At 43.3% G+C, this 17,640-nt stretch overlaps 1 protein-coding gene across 2 annotated transcripts in view; it reads left to right on the top strand.

Moving 5' to 3' along the window:
- Positions 1-528: 528 nt before the first annotated feature.
- LOC120744580 (MAM domain-containing glycosylphosphatidylinositol anchor protein 2-like) overlaps positions 529-17,640 on the top strand; it is a 138,164-nt gene continuing 121,052 nt past the window's right edge. The window contains exon 1 of one of the 2 annotated variants that reach the window (XM_040049073.1): positions 529-1,584. In XM_040049073.1, the coding sequence (XP_039905007.1) occupies positions 1,512-1,584 (73 nt within the window). In that variant the 5' untranslated portion in view covers positions 529-1,511. The remainder of the gene's footprint in view (positions 1,585-17,640) is intronic. The other variant, XM_040049074.1, reaches the window with a different exon arrangement.

Here is a 17,640-nt window from a genome sequence, read left to right as displayed (position 1 = left end):
ACAGGTGTAAAACAGAAGCTGCTCGTGACGCTTTGCGCGGCAGATTCCTGCTCGTGTCCATCCCGCTGCAGTTTGTCAGGAAGGCACCACAAGTCAGCGCCTTTACTCTTAACAATAATCCGCCTAACACGACGGCTGTCGCTATCGGAACAATATTACACCTACTTTAAAAAGGTTTTTCTACTTTATGAAACATACATTTCAGTGTTATGTGTCTCACTTATTTTATCCAAACATGAAATTATTAGATAAATGATTGTGTGACACGGGGAGAGGGGACAGGTAATCTCTGAACACTGACACGAGAAGAAACAAGGTGCAAGAGCTGAGTCCTGATCCTGATGAGAGTGAATCACAACCAGACTTTGTCTAACTTTGCAGGTGGAGGTTTTGGCAAGAGAGGGGTAATTGGTCCGGGTGAAGCAGCGTGGTGTCCAGGTGAGGTGATCCGAGGGTGTGACGGGAGGGCAGGCAGGTGAGTGGATCCAGGATGAGTGGGGGTGTAGAACACAGGGGTAACACTGCTGTGAGCAAACATCTATGACGGTCAGCACTAACTGTGGTTACTTGAAGACCCGGTGGAGAGTTTCCAGGTGGAAACCGTTATTCGGAGGTAAAACCCCGGACTCACCCGGACCATGACACCCTGCACCAGTAATTCCCATTTAACAGCTGATTAGGGAGAAAATAAAATGTATTACTTAATAATAATAATAATTTTATAATAAGCGCGATATTTTAGCACAGTGAAATCCAGAGACTGTAGATTTCGCTGCTGAATCAGCCATAAACACGGAGGATGAGCTGGCAGGTGACTTTTATTTTGATATACAAATACCGGAAGTCCTTCCGTTCTCCGTTCCCGCGACTTTACTGCTCGGTTGGCTGAGTGACGTCTCTCACCGACCGGTGAAATACACCGACAAATCGACCGGACTGACCGCTTATCCGTCTTTGCTGGAACTCACGGCATCACGGACTGTCCCTCTCCTCTCCCCGGCCTGAAGGGCCGAGCCGCTGACACGGAGCGGTAGCGCTTCTCCGCAGGATGATGGATGTATCTCCGGTACTGACCGACGGACGCGCATCCCGGTGGAGTCGGCGGACGGTCAGCGCACACTTTTGACCAGCTCAAAGAAGACTGACGCACCGGCTGTTTGCTCCTTCAGTTTTGATCCTTTCCCCCGGAATGTCATCATCAAGGAGCGAGTGAAGCATCTGCTCTCGCCGGGTGCCGCTGGACGTCCTTCTCCTCAAGGGTTTCTGGCGCTTTTAGCAAACGTTAGCACCGGTATGAGCGGAACCGCATCTGCCCGTCATATCTAACCGGGGTCGGAGGCTGCTAGCAGGGAAATATTTGGATCTGTGGATGAGAGCCGGTCACCGGGTGGGATTGTGTACGGAGCGGAGGAGGACGGAGGAAGAGCAGCGGCAGCAGCGGAGAACCGAACATCCACCCTCATCCCCGGAGGGGGGCAGAAGCAGCGACGAGGCCACAGGACGATGTGAAGATGGGGGTAGTTTTCGGTCTCCTGTGGCTGTTTACCGGCTTCCTGCAGGGCGTGCACGGCCAGGGTGTGTACGGTAAGGACGTCATTAGCATACAATTCAAATATTTTGAGTTAACACATGCACGCGCACCTTACATGTTACGTGAATGCGATTTTGAGTGCACGCGAGCGGAGTATTACAAACAGCAACTTGACCTTGTGAGGGATTTGGCTCCTGTGCGTGTGCGTGCGTGGCTGGTTCGTGGTTCATTCAGTCACACTCGTGCCTGGCATAAAGGCACAACAGGTAGGCTGCTACACAAACACAGATAAGCACACCTGTGCATACAGGGACAGCCGCAGTGCTAATCCTGCATCGTGGCCCCAGCAGTGCCGTTATTAGATGGCACTGTGGGTTCGGTGTGTGCCGGTGGGTCTGTATGAAGCAGCCTGCAGCTCCGTGCAGCAGGAGATGGGGACACGATGCTGCTGCTGCTGCTGTTTTCATTGTGTCAGTCCTGACATGACCGGGCACTGGAAATGACTGGAAATGCCGGTTCTTTTACTGGTATGCTGCTGGTTCGTTCCTGTAGTTACTGTAACACATCCCAGCTCCTGCACGGTGGCCATTCCTCTACTGTACACAAACCCGGATCTTCTTATTTTGCCTTACTTGCACATTTCACATATTCTGGTGTAATATGGTGTCATAACTGTGTCCTGCTATACTTTGGTCCTCCAGTAGAAAGCAAGTTGCATGTACTATAATACTGTGTTGTTTTTCTGCTGATGATCTGCTTATTTCTGTGTCGTGGCTCTTAGTAAATACAGTTAGTGTGTTACCGTAGACAGTGTGCTGGTGCTCAGGCATCTGCTGTTTCAGCCTCTTACTTTATAAATGCCCTTTTTACAAAACTGCATTTTCCAATGTCTATTTTATAATTTTATATTTGACTTTTACATTTTGGCCTTTAGCATTGATTCCCAATTCAAAGCATGTAATGGCCAACAGTTGTATTTTGATGGTTGTGCTAGGCTGCACCCTGAACAGCAGCATCGCTGACCTGCTTTTACAGCCAGGTAACCAGAGTTTAGTCCTACACTTTTCAGTGTTTTCTCATTTTATGAAATGAAATACTATTACAACATGTCAGTGCAGCCAGCCAATCATAAGTGATAATACCCCACACTGAGCTTATAGCGAGCAAGCTACTTTGATTTCAAATGTACAAGTCATCTCCATCTTTGTCTGACCACAGAAATTTAATACAATTTATTTATACAGCACCGAATAAGCACAATCGCCTCAAGGTGCTTTATATTGTAATGCAGACCCTACAATAACACACAGAGAAAAACCCAACAATCACATGACCCCCTATGAGCAGCACTTTGGCGACAGTGGGAAGGAAAAACTCCCTTTTAACCTCCGGCAGAACCAGGCTCAGGGAGGGGCGGAGCCATCTGCCAGAGATTAATAACATGTATGATTCAGCGCAGGCCACGGCCAGAGTGACCAGATCATTAGTTTAGCACATGTCCACATGTCAGAAACATGTTAGTCCTTGATATGTCTGTGTCGAGTCAAAGATCTCTGTGACATCAGTAGGTGTGTGGTACTGTGTGTAAGTGCATGAGACATGCAGCAGGAGTGTGTGAGTGTGCTGCAGAGAAATACTAAAATGCAGCATGTGGAGGTCAGCGTGGACGCTCAGTGGACACTAGTGGATCCGTATGTATTCACTTTTGTAAAAACACATGGCTGTGCTCAGCATAAAACACAACCATACCTTCAGAGCCTGAAAGCTGAAGCCCAGGTGGGCGCCCTTTAAAGCTCTTTTCTGTGGCCATCATTTATTTCCTGTAGAGGTTTATGGAAACTCGTCCTTGGTCTTGACCTCAGCAAACTCTTCTCTGAGGAGTTTTTGGGCCCACACACTCATTTTCTAACCCATTTTATAAATGTTGGTCATGGAGGATTAGCTGGTATGTTTACTGGCAGTGATTAGTGATTGACAGAGTGACATCACAAACCCGTGAGTTAGATTACAGTGTGAATGGTTGTCTCTGTGTTAGCCCTGTGACAGACTGGTGACCTGTCCAGGGTGCACCCTGCTCGCGCCCTATGATAGCCCCCCCGCAACACTGACAAGGATAAGCTGAAGAGAACGGATGGGTGGATGCATGGGTGGATGCATGGATGGATGGATGGATGCATGGATGGATGGATGGATGGATGGATGCATAGATGGATGGATGGATGGATGGATGGATGCATAGATGGATGGATGGATGGATGGATGGATGGATAGATGGATGGATGGATGGATGGATGCATGGATGGATGGATGGATGGATGGATGGATGCATGGATGGATGGATAGATGGATGGATGCATGGATGGACGCATGGATGGATGGATAGATGGATGGATGGATGCATGGATGGATGGATGCATGGATGGATGGATGCATGGGATGGATGGATGGATGGATAGATGGATGGATAGATGGATGGATGGATGGATGGATGGATGCATGGATGGATGGATGGATGCATGGATGGATGCATAGTAGGGGTGCAACGATACACAAAATTCACGGTTCGGTTCGGTTCGATACTTTGGTGTCACGGTTCGATATTTTTTCGATACAAAAAAAATGTTCATGCCTTTTTAATTTGTCATTTATTAAAATTATAAATATATATTTTAACTCAAAAGTACAGTTTTTAAATTTAACCCTAACCCTTGTGCGTGTTTTTTATTTTGACAGCGAATGCGCACCTGCGGACCACTTATGTGCAGCCCTGGTTATTTAGCTCGTCATATTGCAGCCACAGAAATTCTTTTGTCCATGAAACCATAAAGCTGCACTTTCTTTTTGCCTTATAGTCTGATTTGTCATAACTTTTCCGTTTTGTGGTAAGCTTTTCTTTGGCTGTCACTTCTTCACCCTGACCTGTCTTATTTGGCTCAGCAGAACTAAAATATATATCTGTCTGTGAAGGTTCTCAGTCATCCAGGTCATCGTAGTCAAATATATATCCTGCTGCTTTTACACGCGCACTCACACACACACACACACACGCACACACACACACACACACACACACACACACACACACACACACACACACACACACACATAAGCTCAGCGATTCTCTGCGCGATCAACCTCTCACATGTTTAAGCTTGCTGCGGGAGATTTCACTTGTCATGTTTGCATAGTAAGCTAACGATTAATAAGACGATGTCAGAGGAATTGGTGCACAAATTATCATCACTCACAGATCAGTGCTGTCGCTCTCTATACACAGTTCGCACGATTGCAAAGTGAAAGCAAAAAAACAAGCGCAAATTCAAACGCGATTTCAATATGTCACATATTGACAGTGGCTCACCGTTGCCAATGACATAATTACCCAGCTACATTTCCGAAAGAATGCAAAAGCATTGACATATATTTTTCCTTCCTACAATAGCCCGACGGGCAGGGAAGAGATAGATTTTGGTAGCCTGACTGGAAAAATCGCTAGCCCCAGGACGTCGGGCTAGCGATTTTGCGAGCCCTGTATCTGATTGAGGAATCACTCATCTTTGGAAAAGAGAGTTTATTACAGAGAAATGGCTCTTTCCAAAATAAAAGCTATACTATACGCTTCTTCTGGGCTATATTCTCAGCAGCATATTAAACATATCAGGTCCCCATAAGGAGAATCATGTGCTAACAGCTGTCTAAATGACTCGGCTAAAGTTAGTAGCATGCTTGTTGTTTTTGTCTTTGCACTAGGATGATGTCGGCGTAAATGTGCAGTCATATTCGTTGTGTTCCCACTAGTGCTTTCAGGTTAACCTCGTTAAAATGACCTTAACGCCACAACACGGGGCAAATCTCCGTTAACGAGCTACCGCCGATCGCCCCGTGCATGGGGCTAGACGGCCAACACGTTAACGAGCTAACTGCGCTAACACACTAGCTCCCACCCATGTAATTGAGCATTGTGTGGCACATCCAACATACTGTTTTACTTTAGTCCATGACTCGCTTACCTTCAGGGTCATACATCACATGAAAACCAAAATAATTCCAAACACCAGATCTGAATGAGGGTGGGGGAGGTTCAATTTGCCATGTTGCAAGGAGAGCTTAACTTCTGTCTCGCTAGCTTGCCCTGCGCTCTTCCTTCTGACGATGCTGTCTGTGTTGAGCGCTCAGTGGATCTGCACTTGACAGTGCAGCCTAGGCGGAGTAGTCGAACACAGATTCACTGAGCGCTCAACACAGACAGCATCTCAGAAGGAAAGTTGATAAAATAAATTACAAATTTTGTATTGTTCGATACATATGCGTACCGAACCGAAAGCACTGTATTGAACGGTTCAATATCGATACGAATATCGTTGCACCCCTAATGCATAGATGGATAGATGCATGGATGGATGCATAGATGGATGGATGCATGGATGCATGGATGGATGGATAGATGGATGGATGCATGGATGCATGGATGCATGCATGGATGGATGGATGCATGGATGGATGGATGGATGGATAGATGGATGGATGCATGGATGGACGCATGGATGGATGGATGGATGGATGCATGGGTGGATGCATGGATGGATGCATGGACATTACTTTTGTATTTTTCGGTGACCCTGTCTGTATAATTATCAGTAAACAATACAGTTTTTTCCCATAGACTGTATAAACCAAGTGAAGCCTTCTCGTGCAGAGGTCTGTGTGAAACTCAGTCCCCTCTTACTTCAGTAAAAAGAAGATAAGATAAAGATAAAGAACTTTATTGTCATTGTAGTTATACAACGGAATTTGTGTGGTAGCTCACAGAGGCCAGCAGCAATAAAACAAGAAGCAGCATAGTAACATAATAACCATAGTAAACGTAGTAACAGTATCAAATATAAAGTAAAAAGTATAAAGTCAAACAGTATCATATAATATAACAGTATTTACAGTGTGGTAGTTGAGTGCAAGCATCAGTGCCCAGTAAATGACTTTGTACATTAGCAGCAGACACGACATATTGTTGTTGACTTCATCAGCTCGGTCACCAGTCTCAGGCTGTTCAGAGTTCACAGTTCTTGTTGTTTCTCTGATAAATAATTGTCCGTTATGCTGGGGTGAATATATCCCAGATATCCAAACTAACCAAAGAAAGTCACATCATTCTGTTATCATTCCCTTTGGCTAACCTAAACTAACGGAATAGTTTAACACTGAGAAGTTCAGTTTGAGGACTGTTTCATGTAAAAAGCTGTGTAACCAATCACACTCATCCATCATGAACCTTTAAATGCTGCCTAACTGTGCGCATCATTAACATGTTACACCTCAAACACACAACAAAGAATAAAACAGAGGAATGATTAAAATAATCTGTTGCTAAATATGATATGAAAACACATCATTACAGAAAGTGTTCTCAGGTTATTAAAGTTTGACAAATAACATCCGAAGAATTCCACCTGAGAAGTGTAGAGCGTTGTGTAGAGCGATTTGAACAGTGTTAGGCAAGTCATTATAGTTACTAGTTACTTCTTCAAATAAGTAACTGAGTTAGTAACTGAGTTACAAGATTCTAAAAGTAATTAATTACTTGAAAAGTAACTATTGCGTTACTTTAAAAAAATGTTTAACCCTCTGGGGTCCAGGGTATAATTGATTTCCCCAGTTCACCTTTAAAAAAGTGGTCGTCGGGCAGAAAGTGATCCCCGCCTGCGGGAGCACGCAGCTGCTTAAAGCTGCAGCGCCCAGATTACTTACAGCTACTTCTGTGCAGCTGATGTAAGGTGCAGTAAGCTGAACACAGCTTCAGTCGTCTGTTTGTTGAAAAATAACGGTAACAGCGTTGTAATGATAGAAATAGTAATTAGTTAGATTACTCTTACTGAAAAAAGTACAAACAGTGACGACGACCACACACATGAACAGGAGCGCTGTGGTCATCGTCCACGCTCACAGTGCTGGTGAATGTTTGAGCCGTGCAGCCACTGCTTCTTGTTTTGGCAGATAAATAATAAACTTATGAAAATATTCAATGACGATCAGTGACAGCAGATTTAGGAAATGTGTGACTGTGACATCGAGGCCTGTGGAAGAGATCGATCAGGCGTGTGACCTTCTCATGGGTGGGTTGCTGTTTTTAAGAGTTTTACAAACTGTTGTGCGTCAGCATCGCTGGTGTTGTCAGTGCCAGTATTGACATGACCTTGGAATAATATTATGATCAGATTTTGTTGTAATTGTAGATATCAGATGGTAGTTTCAGTAATCATCTGGAGCATCTGAAGAGGACGTACCTGTTTATCAGTGTGCTGACAGCAGACTGTTGAAAAACCTCACAACAAAAGAATGGTTGTTGTGCAGCAATTTTACTCATATCCAAGCAAACATGTGTGATGGTGTTGAGAGCACGATCGTGTGTCTGCTGCGTGTCGCGGCGTCATAGATGCTGTGTAAAAGAGGCCAGTTTGCACATCATTTCTCAGCAGTGGGTTGTTGCTTGTGAAGCGCACTCATGTTCTTGTTGACTCTAGGTAATAAATGAGATGTGAAGCAGATGTTTTAGACCAGAGCGCTATCCCCTGCAGCACGTGTGTCACAGCCGTCGGTGTGGCACGCTGGGATGAGAGCGTGCTGTGGACACACTGTCACATGTTCTGACCTGAGGTCAACCAATCGCATAAAGTACATGAAAGAAAACAACTAATACTTTATTTGTTCATAACTGAATAACAATAAATGGCTTCACTGTTTGGTCTGTGATCACTAATAATAATAATAATAGTAGATAAATACTTTGATATAAATGTAATTTGATTACAGATTACACCTACACCCTCAGCTTTGACGTGCTCACACCCAGCAGTGCTGGGGTCGCCACTGCAAAGAGTGTGAGTGTGTGTCAGTGTGTGAGTGTGAGTGTGTGTGTGTGTGAGTGTGAGTGAGTGTGTGTCAGTTACGAATAACCAGGATGTTTGAACTGTTCTTTGGTCCTTACAGTCTGTGTAAAGGAGCACATCACCACGGTGATGTTGGTGAGAAAACTGGAGATGATTTGTTGACATAAAACAAAACTTTTAATTCTTTTAAACACATTGTTTTTCACCCTGGGGCTCATATATGATGCTGACTCTTTCATTTAATCTTTGCTTGTTGTCTAAATATGGATCACTAGGATTGGTGTGTAATCTGTTTAATCTAATAGTCTTATATCCAATGATAGGGAAATTCACAGCTTTGCTAACCAGTCGCCACGAGTCGTCTAAAATAGATTTTGTTTCAACTATTTATATGTGATGCAGATAAGCAGAAGAACCACTAGTGCTGGTTAGCTGGATTAGCATATTGGCTGTCACTGATTAGTCAAGTCCATATCTGTTATCAGCTGTATTTTTGGGGATGCACGTATAACTCACAGCTATGTGTCATGTGTTTTCTGAGGTATGGCTATAGTAGCAGTGTGTTCACACCAGGCTGATGCATCTTCACACAGGCCAAGAAGAAAAGACAACAGCTGTCACAGCTCTCTGTTGTACTCGTGCTGACTGTGATGATATCTGTGGGTTTCCAGAAACAGTCCAGCTGCTGCATCTGTGTCGGTGACACAGGGGAAAACTCCAGGTGACTGTTGAACAAGTGAGCACGTGTATAAATGGGCTGTACCATCAGCTTTTTACATTTACTGATGTACAACAGTGAACCATGAGAACTGACAGGCAGAAATCATCAAATCCAGATGTTTTTAGTGCTCGTCAGTCATTTCTGTTTGTTGTGAGGACGCTGCCTCCACAAGTGTTTATGAGGACCTTCACTCTCAGTCACAGGTGGTCAGATAGAGACCCAGCAGCATGAGGCACTCGGGACATCCTCCTCACGGACAGCCAACACATTAGTCATGTCTTCTCCTTCACCACCATAATCCAGATCCCGTCCCCTCGGCCAGCACGTCTTTATTATCTGTGGGCTCGAAAAGAGTTCAAATAAGAACCCTTTGCCATCCTTGGTCTACAGTGCTGGTCTCTGTGGGCTGAGCCTGAACATACTGGGACCTGCTCTCAAGTTTAAAGTCTACATTTAGAATAAAATGTAGACTTTAAATGTAGAATGAAAAAACAAGTCCAAATGGAGCTGCCAGGTGTTTCATGGAAAAATGTAACTTTTACAACAGAAGGAAGTTACTTTGTTGACAAATGATGTTCGTCAGTTGATGAGATGTCTCGACACCATCGATGAATAGAATGGAAATGAAGATTGTCTGGAGGTGATCCAGTCAGAGGCGATCTCCTAGAGATGATATAGATGTATGAATGCTTTGCATTTGGTTTCCAGGAAAAAGAGACTCTTTGTAAACATGTGGAGCAACTTTACACTTTAGATGTGAGTCGTTTAGATTTAATCTGCTATAATCTTATGATATCATCTAGAATTCAAACTAAATTATGTTTAAGTCATGATTTGCTGTCAGCTTAGGCTGCTGTGGGATTTCTCTTTTGTTTGGAAGATGCTAACAAACCGCAGCACTTATGACATGCATGCATGTTCCCTGACATCCTGGAGGACTGGCAGAAATAACCCGGAGCGTGAGCATCAAAGTGCTCACCATAGCTGTTCACATTGGTCTTCTGTGTGTTTCCCTACTAATAACAGCACAGTGTGTGTTTGCTTTGGGTCTGACCGTGTGACGTCACCTCACACCCAGATTATCTGTAATCTTATATGTGACAGATTAGAGAAGAGGAGGCGTATTACATCACAGCCGATGTTACTTACATCGGTGCTGATGCGTCTGCGGGGCGCACAGAAGCTGTGAGGCTGCAGGAGGACAGGGAGGAAGGACAGGAAGGGGATTAGGTAGCAACATCTGTGTGTTTGTATTGGAACATTTGGTGAATGGAGGCCTGATTGTTCTGCTGGTTTCTGCCACACAGGCTTTGGGACGAGCTGAGCTCAAATGATAAGTTGACTAATCTATGAGACAGAAAATTAATTTCAGACTTGATTATCTTTTAGCTCAATTTGAGAACGAAAGGAGGACAGTGTCTCCGGTCCAAACTACAGCACGCTGTCCACGATCAGACTTACATTATTTGAAAGTGTCGCATTTGTCTGTTGTGTTCCACGACCATCGTTTGCAGCTGCAGCAGGTAAACTGAATGTTTGTTGTATACTTGAAATTTCCTGCTGAAGTCACGTGTTTGTTTCACCACATGCCTTTGGGATGTAGATCTTCCTGTCACAGATGCTCTGTACGTGTATTGCAGTGTGAGTTTAGCGCTTCTGCAGCATGCTGGTCGCTGAGCAGATGGATGTGTGCGGGATCCAAACAGCATGACCCTCCTAGTTCACTGATCCCCCTGCAGTGACCTTTTCTTTTTTATGAGATAAATATTTATGAGCTTTTTAAACTGTGGATTTATTTGATGTCCATCCATTCGCTTCCGCTGATCCTTTTCTGGGTCAGGGGGGCGCTGGAGCCTATCCCAGCTGTCACAGGGCGAGAGGCGGGGTCCACCCTGGACAGGTCGCATTCACACCCACGGACAAGTGCATGTCTTTGGACACCGTGCTGCCCTTTAGTGGGTATGGTTGTTTTAAAAATGACACCACGGCTGTTCAGCGTTTGTTCAGTTTCAACCATCTAAGTGTGTACTGAACACATCAGCTTTCACACACAGTCACACTGACACACGGTGCTAACAACAACAAATTGTTGCTTTTAGCTTGAAACAGACCAAATGATGAAAACTGAACGACGTGTGTACAGTTAGTAGAATCTGTCTGAAACACAGTGGCAGCTGGACTTCCCCCTGCAGCAGCTGCTGTTTGTTCACGGGGCTCAGCTACTGCTGCTGATGTCCTGACCAGAGCTTACAGCATGTAAAGGCTGCCAGCTTAGCTAGCTGGACCTCTGCTTTGTGGGTTGGATCTCATTTATAAGAAGAATGTGAGCACAAAAGCCAAAAATTGTGTGAGGAGAAAAACTAGAGATGGACCGATCCGATATTACGTATCGGTATCAGTCCGATACTGACCTAAATTACTGGATCGGATATCGGAGAAAAATAAAAAATGTAATCCGATCCATTAAATATCACGAAAGCACCTCACCTCAGAACGTTAGCACGTCGGAGCAGTATGCATCACCTGATAGAGCGGCTGTGGCATGCGGGACCTGTCGGTGGTCTGGATAGCATTTGGAGCTTCGCTAGCAACCAGGCATTTCATCTCCGACAAAGTTATCCCGAGAGAAGTAAAGCAAGTGTGTAAGTCCATCTCTGAATGTTTGTAAAGCATTCCTGCGTTAAGCTTAACAAGCAACTGCCTCTTCTCGCTGCTACTTCAATCATGAAACTGCTTAATGATCAGCTGATCGGCTTTTCTGTCGGGACTCCGTCTCTCTTCTTTGTTTTTGGCCCACTTTGCACCAGAAAGAGGAAACCAGCGGCTGAACAACAGCAGCACGTTTAAGCTTGATCAGCTGTTGTTAGAATGTATTTAATATTACTTTCTACTCGAGGATCTTTTTCTACGCAGCTGACGGCTGTAACTGTGCAGGGGCGGATCTAGCAAAGTGTAGCCAGGGGGGCCAATAGGGCATTAACAGGGAAAAGGGGGCACAAAGACATACTTTTCTTTCTTATTCTCATTTAAAATGTCTAGCTTTTAATAAATAATTATCCAAATCTTACACCCAAAGTTTTAATTTGATGTAAAATGAATAGAAGTCAATTACTGTATATAGTGACTATTAAGTCTAATATACCCTAGTAAGCTATAGTACTTTTTCCTTTGGGAAGGTACCATCTGTGCAGTCTGCAATTTTGTTGAAGAAAGATGTTGAATCTATTTAATATTTCTTGAAAAATAATTGATTTCTGTGCATTTTTTTCACACTGCATCAAATTAAGGTTGATTACGTCGATTAAGCATCATGAGGTGGAGCGTGAGGGGTGGTTCCCTATTTTTTATTTATTTATTTTTGTTGTTGCTGGGAGTTGGAACCCTATTAGTTAGGTTGCTTAATATTTACGCTAAGTACTCTTTAAAATACCAGAATAGGAAGGATGGTGTAGGTTTAAGTTTATTAGATTGATCAGTATTGCTGAACTATGAAATATTTCTTTTTGCATATAGGTATAACAGAATAGCTTTAGTGTAGTTGTTGTTTTAAACTTGAGTATGAACTTATACAAAATGCAGCAAGATATTTAAAAAACAGTTTTGTTGATTAAAAAACACTATATCGGATTCATATCGGTATCGGCAGATATCCAAATTTATGATATCGGTATCGGTATCGGACATTAAAAAAGTGGTATCGTGCCATCTCTAAGAAAAACATATATGAAACGCAGAGTTTCAACCAAAACACAGCAAAGATCTTACCTGCTCACTGTTCTCTTCTTTACTTTACAACATAGAGCAGCTTGTTGTGATTCGGTCCAATAGAAATCACATGTAATTGGATAATTGAATTTTCCCCTTTGAGAGTACATTCTCTCCCAGTGCCTTAGAAATTCCAAATATGCTGGAAAATCTTTGTAATATTGATTAAAACTTCAGTTTCCTTCAGAGGGTGAACTGCCAGATTAAACTGTTTGAACAGTTACAGCATCACTGGCTAGAAGGAGCAGCTCTCAGACCCCAGCGTTAGTCCAGGACCTGCCTGATGACACTGAAGCTGCAAGTGTGAACCTCGGTTCGTCCGATGAGTCAGCCGCTGTCATCCTTCGATGGCGGCTCCATCGTCACCGCGGCTCAGCCTGCAGTCAGTCGGTGTTGTTGTTGCTGTGCTCGCTGGCAGTCAGATGTGTTGTTTGATCTGTTGTTGGTGACACTGATCTGATTTCACAGCCATATGGGCTCATTTTCTGCCTCATAAACTCTCCTCAGCACAATGAAGTTAAAGCTCATTTGGATGGAAAAGGTCAAACACAAACAGCCAGTCTGCCGCACACTCGCTCTGCGTTTGGCAGCTTTTCACTCAACGACTCCAAACCACAGGTTGAGGAGCCGACGGCGCCTCCTGGAGGCCGCTCCGCTCACTGCAGGCGCCACACTTACTCACACAGTCTGGAGAATCTGAGTCCAGATCCATGTGCAGGACTGAGCACAACATAAAAGCACACTGAGTCATCAGACTGAACGCTTTTTGTTGCCTTTTATCTTCTGATTTGAGCAAATATGAACATTTTACAATGAGTATGTGTGTCGTGGGTGGGAGTGGGTCTAGTCGGTTTTCAGGCTTTCTATACGTATGTTATTTTAATGCAGATCAAATCCAACTGAAGCTGGTACAAGGTGTCTCTTGTGAGATCCATGTTTTGTTCCTGACAGTTATGATTCTTAATCATAACTGAGATTAAAAATCAATCGGCCGGGTTGAACATAAAGAGGATTTAATTTAGTGAGTAGCAATCAGCAAGCACGAGCGCTGTCAAGTCATCTCTAAAAAAGCTGAAGGATGTAAGTGTTTTTGTTTTTGGAGGCACTCACACTATACTCGCAATATTTATATATGTAAATATAGATATATTTGATGTTTTTCAGACAATGTCTAAAATAATTGCTCATTAATTAGCTTTTGAGTATCTGCTGCTGCTCGACTCTGCTGCTCGACTGAAACCACCTTCTGTAAAATGGGACCGACATCAGTTTCTGACTGCTGGAAATATGTCGGTGCAGTGGGTCCAATGCTAAAGCTAGCCTGGACACAGCTATACATAATCAGACTGAGGAGTGAAGATCTGGTACAGATACCTGTTGTGTTCATCCTCAGCACTGACTGATCATTGTGGAGTTTAGTTGAGTTTGGAGGAGGTGGGTTTTCAGTTTGTGTGTTTCTAATGAAACCTTTGCGAGGACTGTCTTCTCCCTGCACTGAACCTGATTTGTTCCCAAACCACACAACATAAGTCTGGACCTGCTACGCTCTCCTGGCCACGTACGTCTTCATACAAGTGCAGCCTCACACTGCTCAGGAATCTACACAGAATCTGTTTGTGTGTTTGTGAAACATCTTTGGTTACACTTTCAGTTACTGCAGCAGGACCGTTCAACACACAACCACACACTTATGTGACAGATAGATTTCAAGGCACTTTGCCTAAAATGCAAACCTAAACCAAACGAAGTGTAAACACTTGAAACAGCCTGACGGTGCAGACGTTTCCTCCCAACAATAAATCTGTGATTATCCGTTTTCTAGAGGACATGAGCGACTTTGTGTCCAACATTATTTAAATGTTAAAATCCCGCGACATTGTGTTTTGTAAGTAATTTAAAACAAACAAATAAGATGCTATCCTCTGTGCTGTTGCATGCTGGGACAGCAGGCTGAGGGTCGCAGGCGCCAACAGACTCAAACTGATCACAGGGACAGTAAAGCTGTGTGGATGAAGCTGGACTCTGTCAGGCAACACCTCCCACACACTCTGTGACGTGCTGGCCAGTCACAGGAGCACAGTGAGAGACTGAGATTACCCATAATGCACCACTGACAACACAGGAAATCATTCCTGGTTATCGCTGCACAACTCCTCCATCTGATGCACAGCACACAGTGCAGCAGTTACACGTCCTCTACAGACAAACAACAGAAACAACGTTTGACAGTTTAAAATCTCACTCATATTTATCTAACCTCTGTAATACTCTGGATATTTATCATCTTGCTATTTGTAGATATATTAGAGCTAATTCTTATATTTGGTAACTTTATTGTCTGTTCTCAGTCATCCAGGTCATCGTAGTCTAAGGAGCTTGGAAAGAAAAGCGTCTGGACTTCGTTAAGTTGCACCTCTTATTCGAGAAGCTTCTTCAGTTCTGTTTGTTTGTTTGTAATATGTTGTATTCATTGATTTAGTTCAGTCTGTTATTGCCGTAGAGAAACTGTAACCACATCATGCAGGAATCAATAAGATATTCTAATCCTTAACTCTTAAAACTGAAAACATTTCTGCGTAGTCTGTGGGGGTCGATTTGGTTTGGAGCAAGCCTCCAGTGGTCATTAGAGGAACTGCATGTTTTCGTACTTCACCTTTAGCTTCATTTTGCAGCTCAGGAAACTGTCACTTTGCTTTACTTTTAATAACCAGCATTTCCACCAGCATGTGAGGCAGGCTGCCAGTGGCTTACGAGCCTGGAGACAGAGGTGGCATTAGCTGATCGACAAACCTCCTACAGATATTGAACCACATCACACAGTTCTCAGGCCTTTTTTGTTACCGTATCTGTGTCACAGTCTGGCGAGGGCAGACTGTATGAATTGAAAAAAGGACCCAAAATGCAGACTCCAAGGAACAGGGAACAAAACTTGAATGTTAACAAAAAGCGAGCCGTTTAATATGGCTGGTAAAAAAGGTACAAACAAAGGGCAAGGCAAACTGAAGCAAAATTAACACAAACCTAAACTGGGAAATCTAAACAAACAATAAGAAAAACCTAGACAAGGAACTTGGAAACATGGCGTGGACAACAGACGACCTGACAATCACACACTGAAAACAGAGGACTTAAATACAAAGGGGGTGATTAGGGGAAGTGGGAACACATGGAGGAACAGCTGACTGACATGAGCCTAATGAGGGGACAAGGGAAGTGAAACTAAATACAATGAACAAAGAACACACGACTCCTTCAAAATAAAACAGGAAACATGAGACAGACATGATAATACAAACTTGATAACATAAGACACGCAGCATGAAACACGAAGGGTGAGGGGAAACTTAAACACATATGTAGGACTGCTTTCTTCCATTTGTGCAACATCTCTAAAGTTAGAAATATCCTGTCTCAGAGTGACGCTGAAAAACTAGTTCATGCATTTATTACTTCCAGGCTGGACGACTGTAATTCATTATTATCAGGATGTCCTAAAAACTCACTGAAAAGCCTTCAGCTAATCCAAAATGCTGCAGCAAGAGTCCTGACAGGGACTAGAAAGAGAGAGCAGATTTCTCCTGTTTTGGCTTCTTGTTAAATCCAGAATGCTCTCTTCCACAGCATGTCTTTATCCTGTCTTCCTTCTCTCGCCCCAACCAATCACAGCAGATGGCCCCGCCCCTCCCTGAGCCTGGTTCTGCCGGAGGTTTCTTCCTGTTAAAAGGGAGTTTTTCCTTCCCACTGTCACCAGTGCTCGCTCATACCTTACAATATAAGCACCTTGAGGCGACTGCTGTTGTGATTGGATGCTGTATAGATAAACAGAGTTGAATTCCTTCATACAGCCCTGCTTGTTTCCATGCATACATGAGTTTTTTGAAAGAGGCTCTGTAGATGTGCACTCAGTGTGTGAGTGCTACATAAGTTACAGCCATTTACCATGAGCTGAACTAGGAGAGAGCAGGACACAGAGACAACTAACCCTATGAACCTGAGAGTGTAGTTAGCCAATGAAATGAGCAGCTGCCCTTTCAGTAAGAAGAACCTTTCCAAAGACATGCTTGTCAGGTTAACTGCTGATTCAAATTCAAATTCAAATTCAAATTCAAATTTTATTTGTCACGTACACAGTCATACACAGTACGATATGTAGTGAAATGCTTGGACAACTGCTGGTGACCTAAAGAAAACAAAAAAGGAAAAGGCTATGAATAAGATAGGAAATAAATATGAAAAATTAAAAAGGGTAAATTTAACTAGGAAGGAATAAAATATAAATTAAGGTTAAAAATGAAATAACTGTACAACACAAATTAGAATGAAGGGTAAATTTAACTGGGAGAATAAGATAAAATATATAAATTAAAGTTGAAAATAAAATAACTGTACAACAAAATACACAATATAGAACTATATAAGAATGTATGAAGAAATATAAATAAATATATACACAATAACAGCAGCGTGATTTAAGTAATGAAGTGAATGAAGTGATTCTAAAGTGTGCGTTTGTGTGACAGTGAAGGGTCATTGGTCTGTCCGTGTTAGCCTGCTAGAAGAAGTTGATGAGAGGATGTGCACCACGAGAGAGCTGCAGGGGAAAGGAAGTCTTCATGCGCTGGATGTTAAATGCAGAAGCTACTTCTGTGCCTCACAGTGCTACAAAGAGTCTGCATAGCTGTATGAGTGAAACCGTGGTACGACGTGGAACGTGTTGTTGTAAATTTGTTGTTCTATGT

The sequence above is a fragment of the Simochromis diagramma genome, unplaced genomic scaffold, assembly GCF_900408965.1.
Source record: "Simochromis diagramma unplaced genomic scaffold, fSimDia1.1 OVJJ01000426.1, whole genome shotgun sequence".
Taxonomy (NCBI): domain Eukaryota; kingdom Metazoa; phylum Chordata; class Actinopteri; order Cichliformes; family Cichlidae; genus Simochromis; species Simochromis diagramma.
This window is presented reverse-complemented; position numbering and strand designations above follow the sequence as displayed.